The sequence below is a fragment of the Anas platyrhynchos genome, chromosome 2 (genome assembly GCF_047663525.1).
Source record: "Anas platyrhynchos isolate ZD024472 breed Pekin duck chromosome 2, IASCAAS_PekinDuck_T2T, whole genome shotgun sequence".
Classification (NCBI taxonomy): domain Eukaryota; kingdom Metazoa; phylum Chordata; class Aves; order Anseriformes; family Anatidae; genus Anas; species Anas platyrhynchos.
In genome coordinates, this window is record NC_092588.1 from 44,685,509 (window position 1) to 44,712,476 (window position 26,968).

General features: G+C 38.0%; 1 protein-coding gene across 1 annotated transcript; it reads left to right on the forward strand.

Moving 5' to 3' along the window:
* MEP1B (meprin A subunit beta) lies at positions 1-26,968 on the forward strand. The gene is made up of 15 exons (XM_027452174.3): positions 1-113; positions 4,653-4,671; positions 4,858-4,908; positions 5,009-5,052; positions 6,096-6,168; positions 7,309-7,426; positions 11,811-11,989; positions 12,965-13,183; positions 16,344-16,496; positions 17,647-17,862; positions 20,043-20,510; positions 22,243-22,425; positions 22,932-23,271; positions 25,611-25,818; positions 26,725-26,968. The coding sequence occupies exons 1-15, from the start codon at positions 51-53 to the stop codon at positions 26,740-26,742; spliced, it is 2,352 nt and encodes a 783-aa protein (XP_027307975.3). The 5' UTR covers positions 1-50; the 3' UTR covers positions 26,743-26,968.

Consider the following 26,968-nt stretch of genomic DNA (forward strand, 5'->3'; position numbering starts at 1 on the left):
AGTTGGTCTCAAATTCTGTCAATGCACCTGCTTGCTGACTGGATAACAACATGGACTGGTTTTCTGTGCCTGTGCTCCTAACGTGGCTTCTCCTGCAAGTGGTCTGGAGCCAGGTAAGAAAACAAATACATATCCTTTATATGCTCAAGTAAATGATGCAGCTTGAGGTGAGATTGAGAGGAAAAGTCTTAAGTATGGCTGTTGCAAAATAAGAATTCTGTTGTTTTTTTGTGTGGAGCAGAAGAAGATTTCTGTTTCCTTGGGATCCTAGAGCTGCTGTTTTTTATAGGCTTCGCTATACATTGGAAGAGCCAATTTGCACTCCTCATTTGAGCAAAATTTCCATTAGCATTCAAAGTAGTCTTACCAGAATGGTAAGTCCAGAGTTAGAGCCAAGACAAGTATTAAAATTTATTTTTGCTACTCCATATCTGAATAGAAATACAGTGTGCATTTTTTTTTTTTAACTACAACACAATATATTTTGTATTGAAATTGGTGCATTTTTAGCTGCTGGATTTGCTTTTTAAACACCATTCTCTGTTCCTCCAGTCCAGCTAAACTACTTAATGCCAAAAGATAACAATGACAGCTTTGAGATTTTGTATTTCCTGTCTTTTGTAGAGAAGGCAGTATTTTGCTGATCTTGTGATAATTCATTGTAGAGGCCAGGTGTTTTGGTGATACATAATCAATTAGTTTGGACAACAGAAAACAGTGGGTTTTTGTAAGCTCATTTCTGCTGTTAATAACTTCAGGGTAATTTACAGAGTAAGATGTTCCATTAAGTGGAATAATCTTATGTATTTTAATTTATGCAACTTAACTGTCTGATTTTGTGAATCCAGCTCCAGTATCTTGCTGTGGTGGTCACATAGTCTTCCTCTCCATTAACAGATGTTCATATATCTCCCTAAGTCAAGAGTTTAACTCCAAACTCCCAAATCACATAGCTCCCTGTATCTTCCACTACCTGAGTCCTACACTTCTATTTCCCCACCCATCACAACTCCTCCTTCCCCTGTTCCCAAATCTTTGGACACTCAACCCTCAGCCTTGTTTAGATTCCTCTGAAGGCCTTTGTAAAGCATATAACAGGCAGTGCAGACTGATACCAAGATCTACAAGCTAACACATCAAGCTGACTCCTAATAACCAGTTCCTCTGTGAGACAGGAACTTAATATCACCAAGGCTACTTACTTGGTTTCCATGTTCATTATGGCCAGGAAGAGCTCCTTTTGTATTTCTGCATGCCAATACTATAAATTATATAGTCTGAAGAAAACACTAGTAAGTTAGGATGTCTTGTCCAAACTAGCTGACCATACCCCACCTGGAATCTGTGGTGAGACCAGGAAATTTTCATCAGGTGATTCATCACATCTTTGAATAGAAGCTCAGTGAGGTACATCATCTTTTAGACATGCCAGGACATCATGGTGGTGCCATGCCTATTTTCAGGAGAGATGAATTATATATACAATTACCCATTTATTTCTCCACTGATTACATGTCTAATTTTAATGACTAAAATAGGTGAGGTGTTTTTCCCAACTGTTCAAGATGCACTTGAATTATTAAACACTTAAATGTGCTGACAAGCCATGGTTTGACCCACCTTTAAAGTAACTTAATTCACATGAATCATGTTGTTTGCCAAAGTTAGGGAAATATTATAAATGTTCAGAAAAAAATGTTCTGGGTAGATTTAAAAGTAACATTGGTTAGACTCAATTAGATTCCTCTTTGGTAAACCTCAGTTAATGTAACCTCCTGTATATGACTGTGAACTGTGAATCTGTTTTTTGTTCACAACATTTTCAGAGACTAGAAATTCATCGTATAGGTCTCAGTTGTCATGCTGGTGCTGAGACTGAAGCTGTTACTACTCGAACAAGTAATACACAGATATTCCTTTGGGAACTGAGTGTTTTGCTGTTCGGATTCACATGCCTAAAGACCTAATTTTGTTCAGAAACAAGTAGAAAGGAATGATGAAAGGAATTCCTTCTGCGTAAAACATTCAGCAACAGTTTTCAGATATGGAGGACCAGTCTGGATTTCAGCTGATTGCTGAATGTGGTATTCACATTCAGTAATGGACTCATACTTTGGTTTATGCACCATAAATACCACTGGGCTTAGCTACAGTTACTTCAGTTTATGAGCTTTGGCTGCAGACAGAGGAACTTTTCCATGAGCTAGCCAGTTTTTACCTTTAGAGCAATTAAGTTTTCTGATTAGCAGATATGGGAACATTGTAGCTCGTAATTATCGAAACTGTAAAAATATTTTACTCCCTGCTAACGGCTAAAAGGTTATTCAATACATATGGCTATGATCTGATATGACCTCTGTCAACAATCTTTAGCAGAAAAGACCACAATGTGATTTAATTTTTTAATATTGCAAAGTTTACTTCTCAATGTTTTTCTTTCACATTACCTGGAAATCTGTATGAGAGTGGGAGTTTAAAAGCAAATAAATTGCTCAAAGCATGCATGACACATTTTGCTTGCATACTTTCAGCTTGTTTTACAAGCTTCAGTTTCATTTAAAATCTCAAATACATGGATTAGATACTGTCTTACAGATATCTTGTGATAGAGGAACATAATGATAGGATATGAATGCAATAGAATTTCAGAATGTAAGAGGCATCTATTGACATTACATATTTATGGGTGATTTGTCTGGAAAATGTATTTTGGTTTATTGAACTGTATCCATATGTATTTACATGATTATTCTTTTGTTAAAGTCAGTGTCCTTATTTCTCATGTGTCAGTGTAAACCCAAATAATACCAATTAACTCAGTGAAATATGAGATCAAATATCAATCCTTCAGCATTTGTGCTTTTGCATTTGCACAGCTCTAGCAATGGTTTTACAATGGACTCATTCACTTTTCCATGATGACACTAGGTTTTTAAGAGTCAGGTATATTGAAACCTACCAAAATCTGAAACAACCCAAAACTGTGAGGTACTTGTTCTCTAATAATGTGGATGCCTCAGGAGAAATTGGGTTAGGAAACAGATTCTATTCAATGGTTTCTGGAACTGACACATCCAGGTAAAAAATCTTAAACTTCTAAATTATAGCCTCCAGTTGGTTAGCCAAAAAAATGTTTTTCCCCTCTTAAGCAATCAAAATAAATGATTAAAATCTGAGAAAAATGGTGAAGCAACAATTTGAAATCATTTTAGTTCAGATGAGTCAAAAGGATAAAGAGAGATTTCAGGCTTTTGTATTTGCAGTAATTTTTATGCCATTTACTGACATTTTTACAAGACAGTCATTTCAGATTGAAAAAGGAATCTTTCATTAAAAAGCCAAAACAGGACATTCTGGCAATTTCAATGCTTTCTTACTGAACATTCCCAAATGAAAAAAAAAAAAATTCATTGAAATGATTATTTTTTCTGCATTTGGTTACTGTTTTTATATGAATCAAATCAGTTTTAGGGCCCTCAGTTATGTTTGCCTTCAAAATTGTTCCTATCATTATGTGCCAAAATTCATGTCAAAAAGAACACATGTATTTAAATCTCTCTTGAATATTCTGGCACTACAGTTTTCTTATCCACTATACAGATGGAAGAACTGACCAAAATTTAATGTTTTTGTGGACTACATGGACTTGATTTTTGAAGTTTTTCAATATTCTGAGCTTGTACTGCTCATTGCTTTTAATGGAGGCTGCAGATATTTATCACACTGGAAAAATACATTCTAAAAAAATGTTACATGCAAAATACATATAGGAAAGGTAGAAAATTATTTATACAGAGAAAGAAATCAGTCAGGAGTAAGGGGTCAAACTATAGCAAAAATGAATGTAAAAATCCCACCCTGCTATATAGAACTGCAGTTATAACTTACTATTTGATGTATCCACAACCTATATTGTCAGGTCTTAAAATTTAAGTGTTGTTCATTTTAAGTTTGTGAACTTCTTTTCAAACATACAAATATAAGAGTTTTGATGATAAACAGGAAAACCCACCCAGCAAGAACCGTTTCGAGAGTTTATTCATGATCTTACCACCCGCATGAGGAATAGTTGAATAGTGTTGTGTTAAAGAGTCCGAAACAAAGCATTTAGTCCAAGAAAAGAATATCAATTATATTCCATGGGCATGGTAAGGCAAAAAGAATGCAGTATGTATATCTCACTGTGGTCTTGCTGCAATATGGAGCTTGGATGTTGCAGGAACAGTCTTTAAGTTGGTATTTCTCAAGGCACTGAAGACTTGCTGCATGGTGCTGGACCACTCACCCCCAAATTCAGCTTTACAATGGAATTCTAGGCATAACTTCTACAGGTTCTGTACAGCACCTGACTAGCAGCAGTATTTGATTTCATAGAAGTAATAGGTTGAGAAAACTTCACAGGATCAGTACTGGGTGACTTGCTTTTTGGGCAACCTGGAGTGAGGAGAGTGCAAAGCTGTCACAAGCAAATGAGCATCTCCAGTCAAATGAGAAGATGGTCTGATCAGCCCAATACAAAGCATGGGTTAAGTACTGTTAAGAGCATAAAACTTATACTGTTATACTCTTAAACTGTTGAGAGAGTAATAGTTGCATTTCATTGTGTACCTTTCTAATAATGCCTTTTTTTTTTTTTTTTTCCCTCTCCCCAGCCTGCTCCAGAGACTATTGGTGAGTTCTGCTTACAGATCTATTTGTATGCATAGGAGGCAGGCAAAAAAAAACAGCTGGTCATAAACATCACTAGGACAGATGCAGATTTATAATTACTGTTATTGTTATTGCATTAATTTTCACACATCATAAAGAAAACAGCAAGGGCTAACACCCTACCTCACTTGTCTTTTTCTTTTTCAGAAATAGACGTAGATGGAGGAATTGATCAAGACATCTTTGACATCAATGAAGGTTTTTTTTTTTTTTAATTCAGTTTCTCTTTAATTTTTTTTTGGGGGGGGCAGCTATAGATCAATAGAATAACTGTATGCTAATCTCCTCTTCCCTTTAGCTTTAGGACTAGACCTTTTTGAGGGAGACATCAAACTTGATCGGGTGAGTTCAAATATATATATGAAACAAGAACTGTGTCATCAACTTATGCAATGTAAAGTGTTAGTAGCATGAAAATGATTGATGCATCCTGCTCATACTAACTGTAAATACTGTTTATGTTACAATAAGCTGAAAATGTTTGGGGATAGATTTCTACAAATGTCATAGACAATGAAGGATTTGGGTGCATTTGCAGAAACATTATCCAGAATAAGGTCAGTCTAGCCATTACTTAATATTATTAGCATTGTGTTTTCTTCACTGTGGTTTTCATATTTTTACTTTTAATATATTCAGCAGCACAGATCACATCCAGACAGGGTTATGTAAAAGATTCTTAATTTATGTGCACAATATTTATTATAAGCCAATTAACTTTACAGACCAGTGCTGCAAAACCTTCATCATATAAGTAGATTCACCAAAGCCATTGGAAAATTAGATCTGTGAGTAATACCACATTTTAAATCATCTGCCCCATATCCCTGTCCAATCAATAACATTAAAAATATTTGCATAGCTAGTCATACCTCAAAAATACCTAGTGAAACTCGACAATTGTCTTATACCCCTAAAAGGGGTAGAGTTTTCCTCTCCCTTTTGGTGAACTGCTTCTGCCCAGGCATATCAATGGAAGCAAAGAAAGCACTGGTTAAGGGCACAGGAACAAACCCTTGCATTATGAAAAATTAGAGAGTTATTGATGTCTGTGCTCATTTCAGGACTTTAGATCTTAATGCTTCCCACAGGAGCTAAAGTTCTGCTCAAATGTATCAAAATCTCAGGAAATCTGTATGGAGAAAATGCTGCAGAAATCAGAGTCATTGGTAGAAGAGAGTAAAAGAACTTCAAAACCGAGTCATAGACCTCCGAGTGATCTGTCAAACTTTTTGAATTCTTTGATTCCTTATATATCTAAAATGGACTTGTAAGAGACATAATGCATGCTTTGCATTAGCATTTTGCATTAGCACTGTTTTAGTCTTGGATCATAGATCAGTTTGTACTGAAAACTGCATGCCTATTTTCTTTCTCATATGCAGGAGCGAAACTCCATCATTGGTGACAACTATCGGTGGCCCCACGTTATCCCCTATGTCCTTGACGATAGCCTGGGTACAGTATTTGCTCTTGACAATGTGTTTAAGTCATGTTGATTGAAATGTTAAATACAGGTCCGCAAAGATCTGTGGCATCCTTTCCTCTTCCCACCGCCATGCTGTAAGTCTAGAGCAGGGCATTTCCCACTGCAGGATTAGGCCTCTGTATGCACCAGCAGGATATATCATCTTGGTCTTTGTGCTGGGATTCCACCTCCTTTCTTAACCTGGATGCTTCTTAACCTGCCATAACCCAGCAGATTGGTTTGCTTTTGAAGGCATGTGTCTAAGACATGAAACTATACTAAGCAGAGGAAATAAAAAGGCACTGAAGATCTGTTTAAAGCCAGGAAGCTCACTTGGTCATTTATATCACTTAGAGCACTGATGGCATCTTGGTATTCTGGCCTGCAATGAAGTTTGCAATGACACATTTATGAGCGCCCTGCTGTGGGGCCTGGGACACATCACAAGATGGAGACCCTGGTCTCCATCCCTTCACTTCCACCCAGCTGTGGCATTGCACGGCAGAGGTGAGTGGTGAGATAGGGAGTACGAGTCCTTGTTGTATACCAGGTGAGGAGACCGTGCCCTCACTACATAGTGTGGGGTCATCCTTCTGGTCTATGTCAGAAAAAAAAATAAATCACCCACCCTCAGTTTAGGTTAGGAGCTAAAACACTGAGGGGTTTGAAACCATGCAAGGTGCTCAGAGGAGATAAGCAAGACACAAAGTAAGCATGTTCAAGTCCTGGGGAGATTCCTTGACAGATATGTAGCTTGCAGTTTGCATGAGGTGAAATCCAAAGTCTTCGTTCCCTGTTTATTTAACACTTGCTCAGATAAATCTCAGCAAAGTGAGAGAATTTACAAAATTAAGATCCGCGTGCTATGATGTATTATATATCCAACATACCATGTTTTATACTGAAGTACCAAAGCAAAATTACAGAGAAATAAACCAGGAAAAAGATAAAATGCCACAACATACTAATTTATGTTTTTTAGGTTCCTACTCAGGTCCTAATCTAGCAAAAAGCTTGGCTATTTTAATCAAAGATTGCTGAAGCAAGATCCACCCTTAGGACTTGCTCTATACGGGTAGCAGGACAAACCAATTGGCTCAATATTGACAAGAACTCTGTTTGCTTTGCAGAAATTAATGCTAAGGGACTCATCCTCAAGGCATTTGAACAGTATCGACTCAAAACCTGTATTGATTTCAAACCTTGGGAAGGAGAGGAGAATTATATATCTGTGTTCAAAGGAAGTGGGTAAGAGGAATAATATGGTTGTAATCCTTTTTGGCTACAGACTGTTTTTATGACCAATATTCACTCTAAAACTCATCTGATTGCTATTTTCTAGTTTTGTTGTGTCCTACTACTAGTTTCCTTTCCTTTCCTTTCCTTTCCTTTCCTTTCCTTTCCTTTCCTTTCCTTTCCTTTCCTTTCCTTTCCTTTCCTTTCCTTTCCTTTCCTTTCCTTTCCTTTCCTTTCCTTTCCTTTCCTTTCCTTTCCTTTCCTTTCCTTTCCTTTCCTTTCCTTTCCTTTCCTTTCCTTTTTTTTTCTTTTTTTTTTTTTAACTTGAAATCATAGTAGCATCCAAAACAGGTATTACCTTGGTGGTAATTAACAATTTCTGGCTGATGTTTATTTCTAAATACAAGAAGTAATTAAGTCCTTAAAGAGGTAATTTTCTTGGCATGACAAAAGATCTGAGACAAGCCAATTATTTTCTTGACTGATCTTTGACTATATGGACTGTCACTTTCACATGGCCATAAAAAGCATACCTTAGTTTTTAGAAAAAAAAAAAATATATATATTCCCAGTGGAAATGTGATAGTTTTAACTGTGGGACAACAAATTTGTTTCAGTATAACAAATGGAATTGTGTTTGAACAATGTCAGGTCTGCATTCATATATTTTTAAATGCTGCACAACATTGAGACATTTTATGGAGATTTCAGTTTATTTACCTATTTGATCAATAGTTATGCTATTTCACCTCAAGTTTTACAAAATAAGATTCTAGAAAAGGTGTCAAAATTGTATCCACTTTTTCAGTTTCTAAGATAGTCTCCACCAAATAGTGCAACAGAACAAATATATTCCCCAAGTAATGCTGGAATATTTCTCTCATGTCAGAAAGGAGAACAGGGAAATCCTGATAGCCTTGTGAGGATATTTACTTTCAGAAAATAATTTCCTGATACAAGAATGCATTCACAAATGGGAAAAGATTTTCTGATAAATGAAACATTTCCCATTCCCTTTATCTTGTTCTGAGTTATTTGTAGCAGATAATTGTTTCAAAATTTCTTCAGTCTCTGTCTCTTTACATTTTCTACTCTTCGTGCTATGCACGTGACATTGAAACTCAACCCTCAAAGATGTATAAGCGGAGATTTGGGAAGCAATGTGTTTTCCTTGTTTAATTACTCTTTGGCTCTTTAAGCCAAATGGAAAACTCATGTAGCTAAACTCTAGAGTTCTTTGTCACATAAATCATGCATTTTCTAGTAATTGTACATGAAAAAAAAAAAAAAAAAAAAAAAAAGAACCACAATATTTAGCCTATGGCAATTCAGAGACTTCTGCACTATGGTTCATTTATTAACTTATTATTTATTTCCTATTAGAAGTAAATGAGTCATGGTGATTAAAACAAGTCACATTATTTGGATAACGTGTCTTGCCTTCTTGCCTGGCGTGTTGCTTGCCCTGAAATGATTCTATTATCTCAGTTACCACAGTTATCATAGCACTAAAACTATCCATGGTCACCATACTTTTTACAAGCCTGAAGCTAAATCTGCAGACTCCTGAAAACGGCTGTCCAGTTTCAGTGACCTAGCTTTGGGCTGTACAAAGAAATTACCAGAACAAACCCTGCATTAACTGCCTTACATTTCATTTCATTCCATTCCTATGGTCTGGTATGGACAATGTAAAGAATACATGAAACAAACCATTTCCACTCTGCCATTCCTAGTTTTTTTTTTGTCTCCCCTGGCTGCAGACTGAAGAACTCAGTCCAGAGGGTACAGCACACATAGAAGCACAAAGGTCCTGGCAACCACAGCCAGATTCATAAAGCTTTATTGCACCAACAAAAAGACGATAAATTATTTTCACCTTTCTGATCTGGCTTGCATCTATGAAAAGTACAGAAGAAGGTGAGGGAACTTTCCTAGTAGATCACAAAATCCTCTTATGGATTATCTTTTTGAATTCAAATGAAGTCAGCCACAAAGGAAACCACTTGTCATTTTTTTGTCTGCCCTGTATAAAAACAATCCTGCAGTCTCTGGTATATATACACAGTGTCATCAAACCCTACATAAAAAGCCCTCCCCTTGTCTACATAGTTTATCTAACATATGGTAGCATGTGGCTACCACTTCTGTTATGTTTACAGATTTATATATTTATATCACTAAGCAAGTAGAGTTATATGTAAGGTTTTTTGTCATACAGTCTGTCACCTCATCCCTCTATTCAGGTCTATGCATTTGCAGCAGAGGTTAGACTATGGATCTATTTAAAGATCTTTTCTTTCTTCCTTCCCTGTGGTAAGCAAAATACATGAGGAATGCTTGTGAATGACAGAAATGCAGGAGCATCAGATGTGGCATGTACCCACAAAGCTCACATAACCATCTGGAAAATTGCAATGGATGTGACATTTCTAGTCTTCTCATGAAAAACGGGACTTATTCAGCAAGAAAACTAGCATGGTTTGGTCAAATGATTAGCAGACCAGGGAGGATCAACCCTTGTTTCTAGTATTTCCAGATGGGAAATCAGGTTTTCATGGAGCTGTCCTAGGAGTTCACTTCAGCTCTTTGCCACTGTGGCACAGGACAAAGGAACCCATACGAAAGGGGATTGATACAGATGGTAACCATCTGTAAGAAGCTAACCAGCTTGCTGCTGGTAAGTCAAAGAGTCTGTGTGCTGACCTGGTGATCTGTGATGCTACAGGTAGTCATTTGCTGGGAGGATGTTTGTGTAAAAATGTGCCTGGAATAACTGATACTAATAATTTGTAGACAGTATCATCACTCTTGATGGCATGTATCACCTTATCACGTGTCTTCCAAAAAGCAGGCTGGTGATATTAGTGTGATCAGTTATATCCATGCTCTTCTAGCAACTAGCAGTGCAGAAAGCATCAAATTGGTGAAACAGGCTCTAACAAGCATGGAGAAACTGGCATTTTCCACCATTTTCTCCCTTCCTAAAGACATCACTCCCATGGGGCGGCTCCAGGTGTCCCTTGTCCCACTTGCATGGTTTTATTCTCAGCACTGAGTGATGCAGAGTGCACATTTACTCCTTCTGTGGTTGCAGAATGATGGTGTTATGGGCATTTGGCAGACTGAAGGCAAGGCGATACTGCATCCTCTGCTGTTTGGATGCTGATATTAACAAGTGTCCAGGATGTGCTTGTAGCCTGCTGTGCTCTGCACAGCAGCTGCGAAGCCAGAGGCGTCTAGGTGGGCCCAGAACTATAATGGACTTCTTAGACTTTTGCACAATCAGAAAAAAATGCATAATCAATATGAGGCCATGTTCAAGGGAAGCCAGTGAAATTATGTATGCTGTATATGCTCCCTCCCAGGCCTCGTGCTGTGATTTTAATGAGTAATCAATAGCTAAGGCCTGTGCTGGTTTGTGGAAAGAGAAATCCCGTAGAGTATTTTGCACTAATAAGTTGCAGGGTCCTACAGTGCCTGGTGTGCTTGCTTTTTACATTTCTGGAGTGATGGGACTGCAAATTCTATGGTGTATTTTGTGCCCTATTAATTTTATGGACTTCATTGGGTAGGTATTGATTTATTTGCTGCGTAAAATATCAATTTAAATGTGTTTGCTAGTTTGTGGACATGGGGTGCCATTTTATTGGCTTGTGCAGATAGCTCACAGATTTATTTATTTTTTTATTCCTTAATAAAATCTTCCAGCATAGCTGTGGTTTTGCACTGTTTTGCGAGTGTGTGTCAGCAACAAGTGCCCTAGCACCACATCTCACAAATAGCGGGAAAGAAAAGAGGTTATGCAAAGCCCTGTCACACCCACCAGCCTTTCAGAAGTGTGATCCCCTGGGGTGGACCTGGCTTGGCAGTCGCAACACTAAAGCAGAAGGGCAGCACAATGTGGAGAGGCAGCTGCAATGGCAGGGGTGAGAAGTGACATGGCCATGGTTTGCCTGGCAATAAGGCAGGCCCAAAGTGTGCCTGCAGTCAGTTATGGTGGTCCAGCTTAGTAGCAGCAACTTGGTAATTTGCAGTAAATAAATTCTTTTAAGTCATGTGCCCATAGTCTTTGATGATTGTCCTTGTTGCTTTTTTTCTGTTACAAGTAGTTAGGCTTTTTTTTTTTTTTTTTCTTTTTCTTTTTTTCTGCTGCTAAAGAAAACCCATTAAAAGCAATCCAGACAGAGTGGGAGAACTGCTTATTCATTGAAGCAGAGCTAAGTGTGGGAGGAAGGGATCCAGTAAGGAAAAGATCAATGAAAAAGTGCTCACTGTAGAAAATGTAACTTTAGCACTCAAAATGTACCTGTTGAACAGACTGAATCTGGAGTTCGTGTGGCACAGGGGTGGTGCATGCTTCACAGATCTATCTTCAATTTTATTTCCACATTAGTTGCTGGTCCTCAGTGGGAAACCGCCAGATGGGCTTGCAGCAGCTCTCAATCGGAGAGAACTGTGACAGGATTGGGACCATTCAGCACGAGTTCCTTCACGCGCTGGGCTTCTGGCACGAGCAGTCGCGGTCTGATCGGGATGACTACGTGTCCATCATCTGGGACAGGATTCAGTCCGGTCAGTCACTCCCCTGAGTTCCCACTTGGGCTCTGGTGTGATGTATTTTGGGTGTGGAATTCCTCTTCCTGCCTTCATACCATGGCTGAAATATTTTCCCACCTTGATTTATTTTTCAAGGCCAGCATATCAAGAAATTAAATGTCAAGTGGCATCTGTCTGGGACAGACAGCCTCATTTGTTGTTGCTGTGGTTATTACTCATGTCACGGCAGTTCCCAGGATCCTAACCAGAGATTTGAGGCCTACTGTGCTAAATGCCATACAGGCAAGCAACAGAGAGAGTAATTTCTTTTGTTTGATACTATAAAATCGCTATTAGTGAGGGAGCCTTTAAATAATTAAAAAATAATCCAGCCCTACAAAACTTGGTGTGACCAAAACCAGCAGAAAATCTGGAGGGAAGGGGTTGTCTTTTCTCTTTCTCCCCTGCTTACGTGCCCGGGGAGGGCATGCAGCCTGGAGTGACCCTTTTTGGGTTCCCATCATGCAAGCTGTTATTTCGGCAACACAGCTCCCCGTTACAAGCACATTGTGGCCTATTTGGCACAAGCCAGCCTGTGGCACAGGGTTCCTTAGGGCTGTGATCGATGCTTGCTTCTTCAACACACCACAATCCTCTGTGGCGTCCAGACAGCTTTGAAAACAAGCCTGAGTCTGGACATGGTGCTGGCTTGGCTCAGGCACACTCAGAGGACTTGCAAGCCCATTGATGTTTATGAGTAGCTTCATGGTGAAAAGATTTCTGATAGGAAAGATCCTTCCTTCATGCAGCAGATGTCATCATGTTACATTCCAGTGGTTGAAAAGGGAAGCTAAATAAATCTAGGCTAGAAATAATATAGTTTTACAGAGTAAGTACAAGCAAATGATTACCAAAATTCACTTGGGAGATTCTCTGACACTTAAAGTATGTACATCAAAACTTGGTCATCTTCAGCAATAAACAATTTTTCCTTTTATTTTTCCCATTCAGGTAAAGAACATAATTTCAATAAATATGATGATAAAACATCAGACTCCCTGAACGTTCCCTATGACTATACATCTGTGATGCACTATAGCCAAACTGCATTCAGGAACGGGACTGAACCAACAATTGTAACAAACATTCCAGACTTCATGGATGTAATAGGGCAGCGAATGGATTTCAGCGATTATGATCTCCAGAAACTGAATCGGCTGTACAATTGCTGTAGGTTTCTCCATTTCCTATAAATTCTTTGCTTCTGGTAGTTGAAAGAACTAAGGGTGATACCTACGTGCTGGACTCATCCAGTCACAAGTTAAAGATATGCAAACATATTTGGAGAAGTGAAAAACACCAGAAATAATGGTGTTAAAAACACCAGAAATAATGGTACAGCTAGAAATAACGTAGCCCTCCTGTGGAAACACTGCTGTGTAGCTGAGTTTTCTGTGCAGTTCTATTTGACCTTTAGTTAAAAACCAGCTTCTCTCAGCAGCTGATTTTGTTCATCCCTTAGTGGCTGTTTAAAATATGTGCTTCTGAACAAAGGGTTTTTTTTTTTTTTTTCTTCACCCCCATTATTCCACAGCTGTTGTTCAGACAGCATACAGAAATGAGTGTTTTTGCTGTGGCTCTCATACCTACTCAGCTCTCATGCAGTCTATGAGACACAATGTGTGTTCATGCAAACAGCTTATGGATGCTGTTATGAAGAAAATGTGAGCATTGAAAATTTTTGGTCTTAATTTCAAACCAGCCCCTTAGAAAAGTGGTCAAAAGAGTGGTTTTACTTACATGAGATTTCTTTTAGAAAGTTGAGTGGAATATAATTCCACTGGGGAATATAATTCTGAATTGTGACTGCATCAGTTGTGCCTTGGCACTCAGAGTAGAACATTTACTTCATTACCTCAGTATACTGAAAAGTGAGTAAGGTCTTGCAATTACAATTTAAACCTCAAACAACTGATACTTTAAATATTAATCAAACCAGTTAATTAAAACAGTATACTTTTATGAGTATATGGTTCTGATGGAAATATTTCTGTTCACATGGGTCTAAACCAAACACACACTTACACGCAGCCTTAGCTTCCAGCACTTGATGCACAGTCAATTAGCTCTTACATAAGTGCTTAAAGCTAAGGATGTCTTTAATAGCAGACAGGGTCCTTCTTACTCTCTATTAATCTTATATGCTTTCCATCATTCTCACATATTATGTAAAAGCTTCATGACATTATAACTTTATTCTTAAACAAAAATCATATTTCCTTGGTGAAAGAAGCCCCATACATGCTGGAACTAGTGACAAAACTCCCACCACCTTCAGGGCAATCAGGATTTACCCTTCTCCCTGCTCTGTCCCTTAGCATAGTATAGGGTGTGTGATATTCACAGAGCCCTAAGTGGTCTTCAGAACACCCACTGTTTACTCAAGTGGCCCTTGTGCCATGGAGGACAGGTTTTTCATGGGTCCCAGCTCTCATCCACCCAGCTGCTAAACTGATACTTTCAAGTTAGAGGAAAGATCAAGAATGTTCTTCCAGAGGAATCAAAAGATTGCTTTTTTTTGCTGAGCAGGATTTTAGGAAAACAGGATTTTAGGAAAACTTTAAGCTGAATTCCTGATAAATGCCTTTGAGGTTAGGAATTGACATTAAAAATTGAAAACTTGGTTCTTAAACTGAAACAAACAAACAAAAAACAACAACCTACAACCAACAGCATAAATATTCCTGACTAGTACTTTAGTTCTGCTCTGGTTTCTTCTTCAGAACATATGATAAAGATATATTTCAGAATGTTTTCCCTTTCTAGCATATTAAGTAACAGAAAAGATCATGACGTTACTCAGCCACTGGAAGCTAGGACTCATCCCCCCATGTACTGTCTTCCAGTCCAGCCTTTCACTAAACAGTGAGAAAGTATCTGTCTTTTAGTGCAGTTGTCATTCAAAAACCCCCTTCTCCTGTGTCATTAATTAATCTAAGAAATGGATCGAATGCTGTTGGGTCTTGCTTTTCTCTCTTCTTGTCCTTCAATGCCATGCCAGTCAGCACAGCTTTCCTGTTTGGGCAAACTGTTTTCATGTTTTGTTTCATGTTTTGATTTCAAAGAGTTCTTTCATTTAATAATCCCCAATTGTTCTTACTTTCTTGCTGACATCCTTGCTGTTTTTTTATTTATTTTCTTCTTCCAACCTTCGATATAACATTTACTGTGAAAACCTCTCCCCTCCCTCCTTTTTTTACAGCCTTGTATAAATACTGTATCTTAAAAAGTATCAGTTAACAACACTCCTGATAGCCTTGCTATCTTACAGAGTATTGTTAGATTTCTATGAGGACAGTACAAAATAGCTCAGCAGTGCAAGTGATTTGGCAGCAATTAAAATTTAAGTGCTTCCCTGAGCTACAGTCTAAGTGAAACATTTGGCATGCCATTGAGGTTGATTTTTGTGATACTCAAGGTCTTTTTTTTTTTTTTTTTTTTTTTTTTTTTTTGTGGTGCAATGAAACCTTTAAACCTGCCACAATATTCTATACATAGGCTGAAGAGCAATAATCATGAAACATTTTATTAACTTAGTTGTTTTCAAACCATAGCTGGTGTTACACAGAACTCAGCTGTAGTACAACAGGAACAAATCTAAGAATAGGGATAAACCTGGACTGTAGGTCTGTGTCTTCCCTTACTCATTCAGAGTTTGATTTAAACAGAGAAAACATTTCATACAGTGTTTTCTCTTTCCTAGTCAACAGCAGTCTTCCATCACTTTATTTTAGACTTGTTGATATGCAAACCAGATCTTCAAAATTGTATGAGATGAGATATCCACCAGCCTCAAATGTACCTTTGCCAAATGTTTTTCCAATTCAGCATTTTGAAAATCAAGCAGAATGACCAATTAACCATTGCAGTGAAGTAGCTCTTGCTGTACCGTATTTCAAAATAAGTGCTCCAGTAGGTAAGTTAGTGAAGCTTTACCAAAAGCTGTGACCATGTATCACAGCCTAAAGAAAGCAGAGGAGGGAATGGGAAGTCCTTAGACCTTTTGGCTGTGTGAGGGTCGATATGTCATGGCTGGTATTAGTGTTCCTTTTATAAATAAAAGATATCATATGATAATTAGCTGGCAACCTCCTGTGCTTGCTAAGTGCCCATAGTGGTCCCGATGACATCTTATTAAAGTCAATGTTAATTGCCAAATGCTTTGAGTTCCTGAACGTTATATGTATGAATGCTGATGGTATCTGAAGCCAGTGATTATTTCGTATTTGCATTTCTTAGTCTCTGCTCTTGACTTTGAATATCTTGTACTAAATGTGTGCCATGTAACAGAGATTCACACTTTTATTTATTTATTTATTTAATGTTACAGCCTCCTCCCTAAGTTTCATGGACACATGCAGTTTTGAACTTGAAAACATTTGTGGCATGATTCAAAGTTCAAATGATAGCAGTGATTGGCAGCGTTTGTCTCAGGTTCCTACTGGGCCTCATACTGATCATACTAACATGGGAGAGTGCGAAGGTATGAAAAAACACTGTTCTTATCTCTCTGGGAAATTTTTTTCTGCAAAGGCGAGTGAATTGACTTTGCTCTTGGCCTTGTTCTGTGTTTATTTGTTGACAGACTACAGTTAACTTTTGAACCAAGCAATATAAAACTATATAGTTAGGGACACCATGTGACACATTCTGTTTTCTGCTTATTAGAGAAGATTCAATGCTCTTATCTCTTTTGATCTGTTCTTTAGTCTTAGTGTCACATCCTCAGAAGAGAATTATGTAAAGTGTTCTATGGTACAGGCACATCAGAAAGACTGCTGCTTTTCTGAATAATTGCTCAGTAAATTTTTGGAAAGGATTGGGATTTAGAAATTACATATATTATCAGGGCTCAGCTGAGCAATCCACAGAGAATCACAGAATCATAGAACCACTGAATGTCCTGAGGTGGAAGGGACCCATAAGGATCACTGAGTCTAACTCCTGGTCCACACAAGACCACCCAAAACCAGACCATGTGTCTGAGAGCATTGTCCAAATGCTTCTTGAGCTCCAGCAGCTCGGTGCCATGACCACTGCCCTGAGGAGCCTGTCCCAGTGCCCGGCCACCCTCTGGGTGCAGACCCTTTCCCTAACCCCCAGCCTGACCCTGCCCTGTCCCAGCTCCATGCCGTGCCCTTGGGTCCTGTCGCTGTCCCCAGAGAGCAGAGCTCAGCGCCTGCCCCTCCACTCCCATCGTGAGGGAGCTGCAGGCCGCCATGAGGCCTCTCCTCAGCCTGCTCTGCTCGGGGCTGAAAAGAATGTACCAGTTATTTCCTAACTTGTCAAAGAAAACTGTGAGTGAGGAGCTTAAACCAGTCCTCCAGAGAGAATGTCAACTGTGAATCACTGGCTCTGGGTGAACAGTTAAATAAGAGCACCCAAGTTTTGAGTACAAAATTCTAGAGACAGACCAAAAAAAAAAAAAAAAGTTCGAAGAACAGTTCTGCCTCTGAAGAACATGAACAAGTAACAGCCCTCGCTCTGAAGATTTGTACAGAATCTAGCTTACCATAACCATAACTTTACTGTCTTGTAGCACTGTTACAATATGATGTTAACAATACACATGTACCAAGGAAAATTTTGTTTTCACTCCCCTCTACCCTTCATTTCTCATTTAATTTTGACAGGTTCGGGCTACTTCATGCATTTCAATACCAGTGCTGTCACACAGGGAAGCACAGCTTTCCTGGAGAGCCGGATTCTGTATCCCAAAAGAGGCTTTCAGTGCTTGCAATTCTATTTCTATAACAGTGGAAATGAAAGTGATCTGCTCCGTGTCTGGGTCAGGGAGTATTCTTCAGCCGATCCAAATGGTACTTTGAGATTCATTGAACAGATAAAAGGTATGGAATAAAGTTTCATTTTGGTTTAATCTATACTCAGTATCCTTTTCAAAGTTTGGGAGAAAATATTGTATCAAAGTGACTCATCTCCTAGTTTTATTCTTTTGCTTCTTCTCTGACTATGTAATTGAATCTCTGCTGGTGAAATTATACTTGATGGATCCTCAGTCAACCATTCTCCTATAATATAATCAATTACAACAAATTACAAACTCTTGCATTATGAAGATAGTTTTCTCACCAAAATAGCTAAAATTCCATGAGCAGTCATTTTGACTGTTATAGAATTGCTGGTATCAATAGCAACAGATGAAGTTGGTCATTAGACTAAATTACAATGAATAAGAAAGAAGTAATAAAGAAATGGAAAGTGTAAGTGCCCTGGAATACCTAACATACAAAGATTAAAAAAAAAAAAAAAAGTAAAAAAAAAAAAAAAGTAAAATTCAGCTTACTTTTAAAGCACAGTTTGGAGTGACTTATCTGAAATACAGAATCATAGTATCATTTCAGTTGGAAAAGATCCATAAGATCATCAAGTCCAACCATCACCTAGCACTACCAAGTCTACCACTAAAGCATGTCCTTAAGCACCATATCCAAGTCTCTTAAATACTTCCAGGGATAGCGAGTCTACCACCTCCTTGGGTGGCAGACCATTTTAACTGTATTTTGAAGAAAATCAAGTTCTTGAAGTTTTAGGAGCCTATGGTCTGCAAAATGAGCAACAGATGTCAGTTGATGGATAAGAGGTCCTTAAACTTAATCCAAAGTCACCTTTTGATTAAACCATATTCTCTGATATTTCACTATTATTTGATCTCCACTGCAGCTACAACTAATTCAGTCTGTTAGTTACACACAGGTCTTGGGGAACTCTTTTACACAGTAGATATAAAGTCTGCTTCTTCTGCCTCTTTCTGTGCCTTTAGGCTCAGCTACTACTCATACTGGTTTACAAACCCCAAACAGTTTTTGCTGTTATGCAGCAGCTTTGGTTGCCTTCAGCCAGGAGCAGGGCAGGCAGTGGGGGCAGGACATTTTACACTGCACTAGCTGTTTTGCTCATTGAACATGAGTCAGAAACACCAGTCGTGCATATAATCTGTGCACTTCAAATAGGTGTTACTTAGTGCAGAAGAAAATGTGATGGAAAATAGCGGGGTGTTTTGTTCTTATTTCTGGGTTTATTTTTTCTCCTCCTAATTAAAACAACAATAATGAAAAACAGCAAAAAAAAAAATGAGATTCGTATCGGAGATGAATTATATTGTGTTTAGAACTGTTAGGAAAGTGAAGTATGAGTTCTGTACTTGGGATTGGCACTGCCTAGTCCAGAACTGTAGCTGAAAGCCTCACCTTCCATCCTTCCATTCAGGTGAACAGAAATCAGTCAGCAAAAGAAATTATTTTGCTGCACGTACTATTAACAAAGGATGTCCTACTTTCACTTCTTTCACTTGCCTTAAAAGGCCTGTGTGCAGAAGTCTTTGCTGCTGTGCAAACTGGTCTTGCAGTCAAGTGGGATTTACTAGTGCAGGTACTTCTGGACACAGCATCAGATTTGCACTGAGGTTTTATCACATGAAGTAGGTTTTACAATTGCCTGGCTCTAATTTGAACTTAATATCATTTGATGGGTGAATACTGATTCTGCAGAGGCAAATTTCCAGCAAGCTATTTAAATATTAAAAAAATATATAAAATTAAAAACAAAAGTAATAATGAATGAACAAATCTTGCAGTTCTAGGTACAAGAATCCTCTGCAGCTTTTTTTTTTTTTGATTGATTGATATCTGTTGTTATTCATTTATTTAAATATATTTGGCTCTGATTTTTTTCTTTACAATACTACAGGTGACACTTTGTAAATTTAATTATCACAACATTTGGACTAATTTAATGTAATGCTTTTTAATAATATAAAAGAAAAAAAAGTCTGAAGACATTACCATTGTTTTCACTCTAATTAAAGAGCTGCTATGCATAATAAATCTGGTGAAAAAATGAATCGAAAGAATACATTCTTGCACTGAAAAAAGTAACATCTAGAAGAAAAATGTTTCATCACTTCAGCACCAGTGGAACTGAGGAATTCATACATAGCATTGCGATAGGCTATCTGGACCCATACAGTGTTTGTACCGCTTACTTAGAAATCCCTACTCTTGTTTTTCAGGTGCACCTGCAAATTACTGGCAGTTCCATCACGTTTCTTTGAATGTCACAAGTAAATTCCGGGTGGTGTTTGAAGGTGTGAGAGGAACTGGCTTGTCAAATGGAGGCCTCTCTATTGATGACATCAACTTGTCAGAAACACAGTGTCCTCACCACGTCTGGCATATCAGAAATTTCACTCATCTCCTCAACACGAGTCCTGCAGGGACAGCAGGACGAATATACAGTCCACCTTTTTACTCTAGTAAAGGATATGCTTTTCAGGTCGGCTTGTATGTAAATGGTACTGCTGATAGCCCATTTAATTTAGCAATCTACTTGCATTTGATTTCTGGAGCAAATGATGATCAGTTGCAATGGCCCTGTGCATGGCAACAAGGTACCACGATTCTGCTTGACCAGCATCCTGATATTCGTCAACGGATGTCAAACCAAAGAAGTATAACAACAGACCCTCAGAAATTAACAGGTTAGTTGAATTCAGATGTTCTATCCAATACATTTAAAACACAGCCAAAAGACAAGGAGTCAAATTTTCTCTTTGTGTAAATTAGTTCAGCTTTTTTAGCTTCTGGAATGGGTCATTTCCTTGCAGCAGCAATACAATTGATCCACAGGCAAGAAAAATTTGAACATGTAAGTAGGTTAAGCTGGGACCCTCGGTTTTGAAGTAGATTCACATAAGAAAGACGTGGGGCATCCAAGCCTAACAGTTTTTTCATATGCTCTGTGAAGATGCATTTGTATCTGCTTTAATGATAATGCAAGTCTTCCAGAAGGCTTGAAGAGAAAAATATTGCATTAACAATATGCACAGTTGATAGCAGATGAAAGTTTAGCCATTAAACACATCATCTCCCTCCTTGCAAAAGGAACTGGTGTCAGCGCAAATCCAGAAACCAGATGGACAAAGTACTGATTCATATTACATAATCTGCACTTGGTTGAGGTGTGACAAGATAAGGAGCAATTGCCCACAATAACTTGGGAAGGAGGCAGTTTAGGTAAAGGTGTAGCTCTGAGAAATGTTAGGAAACTCTATAAAGAGAGATATTAAATTAAAGCCACATATTCGGCACTGGATAAAGATTGAATTTAAGCCAAAATGACTTTCTGCATCAATATAAGGATTTTGCCAAAAGAAACCACCTCCACCCCTGAATTAGTTTCCTGTTAATTCTGACTACAATATTCATAAAGGAAGGAATGCACTAAAATTTCTATTTCTTGGAATTATTTAAAAAATAATAAGCCATAGATGACATTCATTATTCTCTGACACTCTGTTTCTACATTAAAATAATGTGGGTAAACTAGAAAGACTAAATGACCTCCCCTGATCACACCAGGTTCCCCACAGATGGTTCGCATTTTCCCTGTGCTCTCTGCTGTTATGGCCACAGCTCTCAGCCCTTTTTGATGCTGTGGATTTGCAGTCTGTTTGTGCTCTGCCTCTTATCCCTTGTTTATTTATGTATTGCTTGTAGCCCCAGATTCCCAAGATAAACCTTGTAACTCTTACCCTTTCTCTAACCAGTAGACCTACTGGAGCAAGCAGTTCAATCTCGTTGTCAGATACTTAGACAATCATGCTCAGCTTTGAGATTTTAGATTTAAGGTCTGATGAAGATCTTAAATGTCTGGGACATCAGCAGTTTGTGACCACTTGCATTGTTCAAGGACCCTCTGTCCTCCATCCACATCAGCAGATGCTCATCTTTTTTTTTTTTTTTTTTTTTTTTTGAGAATCACTGAATTAATACATTTTATATCTTCTTGCCCACTATACTTGAAATGGACTAAAAGAAAAAATAACACAGTAGGTTTTCAACCAGCACTCCAATAGCTTCATCTCCAGCAGGCTCTTTTCTCAGTACCTCAGACCAACCCACTGAAAAACTTCATTGCCTTGTGTGTCTCATCAATGTGGAATCTCAAACAAAAAAATCTACAAATTGTAGGCAGTTCCAGCATTGTTTCTACTCCTTGAGTTTCAGGTAATTTATTCTCATCTCCCTCTTCATGACATCCATGAGCAGAACAGGCAAAATAGGGGATGGTTTGTCTTGAGTGTTGAGAGAGGACTTAGTACTACTTTGCAGCAGAGATTAACTGAGAAGAAAAGAACCCTATTGAGAAAAAAATCCAGAGTGATCCCACTCTTTTTTTTTTTTCCCTTTTTTTTTTTTTCTTTTTTTCAGCGTCTTCATCAAATTATTTTTGGGATAGGCCAGATAAAGTGGGATCAACAGCTTACTTTCCCAATGGAACTGCATTCATGAGAGGTCCAGGAAGTGGAACAAGTGCATTCTTAACTCATCAGAGACTCAGAAGTCGCGACTTTATTAAAGAAGACGGTATTTATATTCTTTTAACAATGGAAGGTATGTGAACATTGATGGTAACTGATATTCTTAATAATACAGAAGATACACAGTGTCACATACTAACTAGTCATAGGTACTGTAGATATAAATACATTATGTACTTTACACAAGAGCAATTTTGGTGCTTCTTATGTATCTAAAGTCAAATCATGTGTAAATAAATGTGTGGGTAGCTACATCCTTTTTCTAATCCATTATCTCATGTGTAGGTTGAAATCTAAGTGTATAAAATGATGCTACTCCTGTGCAATTATTTTGAATAGCATACTTTGAGATTGTCTGTTTAAAAAATTAAAGAAATTAGGACATTTCCAAAATACATCATGCTCTTGAAAGTTAAGACTTTTTATCCATTATACTAGAGGAAGATGTAGGGTAGTTCGCAGGATCTCTGCTCTTTATTATTAGAACTTACAATTAAAATAAGAAGGATAAAAACAAACAAAAAAAAAGAAAAAAAACACATAAAGTAAATGCCTTGTTTCTTGTGTTTTCTCATGCAGATATATCACATCTAGTATCAACTCAGCCAAGTGTTTCACCAACCTTTGTCATGAATACTTCCACTGCCAACACTGTTAGACCTACCACCACCACCACCACCACCACCAAGCCCACCACCACCACCAAGCCCACCACCACCACCAAGCCCACCACCACCACCACCACCACCAAGCCCACCACCACCACCACCACAGCTAAGTCTACCACCACCAAAACACCCATCCCAACAATCTCTAGCCAGACCGAGGAGCCAGACATAGATACTCCAGATTCCTGTCCAGACAACCCATGTGAAAATGACGGTGTCTGCGTTATTGTAGATAGAAAAGCAGTGTGCAGGTAAATGTTTTTATTTACTCAAATACAATTTTAGTAATGAAAGCTTCTAGTAGAGTTTTTGTTGTTGTTGTTTTTGTTGTTGTTTTGTTTTGTTCCTAATGAAAGGAAAGACAGACAGCTAATTAAATATATATATATCCAAAATCTATTACTGCAAGAGACTTACGACCAGTTTGGGCAACAAAATTCCTATCCCTAACATTTGACCATTTTGATGTACTTTGTTTGACTTTTCTGTAAATTATATTTAGAATGTACTTCTATTTTGAGTGATATGTTAGTCCAATATTATAAAATGGACTGCACTTCTCCTCGGAAGTCTATAGCAAAATCAGGAGTTCAATATAAATGCACTTGAAACAAAATAGCATTTGTATCAGGAGAAAGTATTTTTAATATCTCTCAGGCAGTGTAAGTAAAATAACTTTATTTTAAAATTTTATTCATAAATATTGTATTGAGCAAATTATGACAACAAATTAAACAATTCTAGTTGCTTGCCTTTTAAACCAGTGATGAATGCTGAGTACCAAAATTCTTGTTTACCCTGCAAGAAAATGAATAGCAACTTTTATTTAATCCTCCGTGGATTCATTTATGCAACCCACCTGGCTGATTAGCATTGTTCCTGCTCTCAGACAAACTCTAAGGCTGAAGATAGTAACAACATGCTGTGAAGCAGTGCCAAGGCAGGTAGACTGGGGGAGTGCTGTGAGGCAAATGTCTAAAGGCCAAGAACAACAAGAGCTGGTATGACTCACTGTTGTATCTCCCCATTTAGGAACCTTTTAAAAAACAATTCTGTAAAGGGGCTTGTGCAACACATCAGAAACAGGTCATGAGTGTGAGAAAATGTCAAGAAGCTGTTCCAAGAAAAAAAATAAATAAATCTGAACGTTATGCTTGATTTTAGAATTTTCTGACATCTGTGGTCTGTTTGAAGTTCAAGTGCCTATGTGTCCTACATGCCATGCTGGAGAAATGTGTTACCAGCAGTCACTTTATGCTCTAGTTTTCTACTGGAAAACTGGAAGGGATGTGATGATAACTCTCTTTAAGCCTGATCACATAAAGTCCAATGGAGTCATTTTCAGGGCTGAGCATATAGTTCTGAATAAATGATTTAGACAGACAATGGAAAAACAATAACATAAAGAACAATAAAGGGTTAGAAAGATGTGAATTCAGGTGTGAATTCAGCAGTACTGCACATATATTTTTTCAGTTACATCACTGGGAGCCTCACATGCTCATAATAAAAAGTTTCAGAGCTGAAGGTCATACTGAGTAAGGTGAAGGACTCAAGGCTTGGAGGCTGTGTTTAGTACAAAACCAGAAGATTGCTAGAATGTTCATCTTGCCTTCTTTAGGGGAAGGCAGAGACAGCTCACACATGTTCTTAGAAAATAAGCCCCTTCTGGCAATGAGAAAGTCTGATCAGAACTTACCACATCTACTGACAGAGAAGTACTGAGCAGGGAGAGGGCAATGTGATGGGTCAGTCTTAGAAAGGGAGAATTCCTGCACCTAAATTTTGCTTCAGTTACTATTGATGATGCAGAGTCTGGCCTGCGGTCTTGACCCCATTTATCTTGCAAGTTCAAATTGCTGCATAAGGTGAGATGAGACTTAAGAAGGCAAAGATCATAAGAGGAATCAGGAGGATGAGATTTCCTGGAGGGTGGTAGATGTGACCTGATGGGGTAAGAGCAGTGTAAAGCTTCTGGACCAGTTTCCCTTGGAGTTTATTCAACTACTACCTATAAAGGTTTTCTTAACTGACTGAGTGATAGATAGAAGGGCTTTGTGTAAAAGCTGAGTGTGCCAAAAGGCAGAATTGCATCTGGATACGAGGGCAATTAGTATGGTGGAAGCAAATATTACAGTGGTAATATAGTGGTCCTAGTGACAGGTATCAATTTCATGGAGCGGAAAATGAGCTTTCTATCAGCAGAAGTGCTATAAACTTAAAGGAAAAGGAAGCAGATGAGTGCACTGAGTGATCCACAGGGCTTGTCTGTTGGTAGCAAAAGAAGACCATTATGTAGCAACAGCTCTGTAGATCAGCTGTGGCCAAGCCTGAAAAAGATAAAAAATAAAATAAAGTAAAATAAAATAGGCTGAAGCTTAGGCTTTCCAGCAAAGGCAGTCTTTGTCTTGTAGAAGAGATGACCTGTAAAACAGTGGGAAGCTGAAGAAAGGGCACAGTCTATCCAGATATGTAATCTGGGTATTATTTGGGATATAGAAACAGTGCATCAGATATGCAATATTTTAGGTAGTCTTTTCATACCTTCGATCTTTAAGTGAAGCCACGCATTTGTTCTTTTACTTTCTAGATGTCCAGCAGGAGACAACTGGTGGTACATGGGAGAAAAGTGTGAAAGGAAAGGCTCAACTCAAGAAAACACTATAATTGCTGTTTCTTCAAGCATAACTGTATTTGTTGTTATGCTTATTGTCACTATCACAACTGCGGTTTGCCTTAAAAAGAAATACATCAAAGGAAAGGAAAAAGCAGAGAGCCTGGCTCTAGAAGAAGAAGAAGTAAGTGCTTTGCCTTTTCAACAAAGATGATATATATATTTATTAAAAGTAAACAGTCAAATTCAGTAAAATGTAAACTGGAGTATGTCACATTTTTGAAGTCTGAAGACTCCAGTTTAGGAATTAAAGAGCTCTACTAAGTGCTACTAATTTTTCAAACACCAAAAAGCCACTTAATTCAAAACTCCTCCTCCACCCCCACCAATCTTACTGCCCTGATGGGAGCCTACATCGAGTGGGAGATTGTGAACAAATGTATTCATTTTCAGCTTGTGACTAAATTATGTCTTTCACTTAGTGAACTAGTATTTAATCTATTACTGCATTTTCTGCTAAAGATCTCCCCTGAAAACACCTGGATGTAACAGTAAAAGAAACCAACCCCAAATGCCAAAACAAAGACGCAAATTAATATCAATTTCCTTATTCAATGGACATTCTGTACACAAGGAACAATGTAGCCATGGAAATCATGGCTTAAGAACAGGTAAAAATAAAGAGAGCAGGTTAAAAAATGACTGGATCAGAAGTGAATAAGACGTCCAGGCTGGTTTTAATAGGAAGTTACATAAAGTCTCAGGCATCCAGACCCCTAGTTTAAACAGTGACTTAGTCTTGGAAATAGCAAGAATGACATATCTTAGAGGGTCTTACAGGGCCCAGGAGAAATTTTGTGAGCAAATTGATGAAGAATAGCCTTCCAGAGATCAATCTGAATATTGTCCTAACATTGTTCCTGTGATGTCCTGTTGAAGTACACCATCTCTTTGGAATGCCAGATACTGTACTGTTAATTTATGTCTTCCAGAAAATTATTTCATTTGCTTTGAAAGTAATATTTTACACATACTTCCCTTCCTTATGTACTTGTCTTTTAAGATATGTTTTTTTTTTTTTCCTATTTAGAATAAAACATCCTTCTGAAAATAATTCAAACAAGCATCAAAGACACAAGATGAAGATCATTGAAAAACCCCAACTATGTCATCATTCTTTCTGTTGTTTTAATCTCAGCCATCATGATAAAGGTTTGTAAAGTCTGGAAGATAATGCATCATCTGGATAAAATACTGGGCTAATGCCAGTGAAACTTCTGATGTTGTGTGTTTTTGCCATGCAATGGAGAAAGATAGAAATGTGTTTTGTGATA

What these genes read in the sequence shown, in the direction of transcription:
- MEP1B (XM_027452174.3), top strand. Translation starts at nt 51, where the DNA reads ATGGACTGGTTTTCTGTGCCTGTGCTCCTAACGTGGCTTCTCCTGCAA. An exon ending in ATTCATTGAACAGATAAAAG is followed by an intron (nt 17,863 to 20,042) that starts GTATGGAATAAA and finishes CTTGTTTTTCAG; the next exon opens with GTGCACCTGCAAATTACTGG. An exon ending in TATTCTTTTAACAATGGAAG is followed by an intron (nt 22,426 to 22,931) that starts GTATGTGAACAT and finishes TTTCTCATGCAG; the next exon opens with ATATATCACATCTAGTATCA.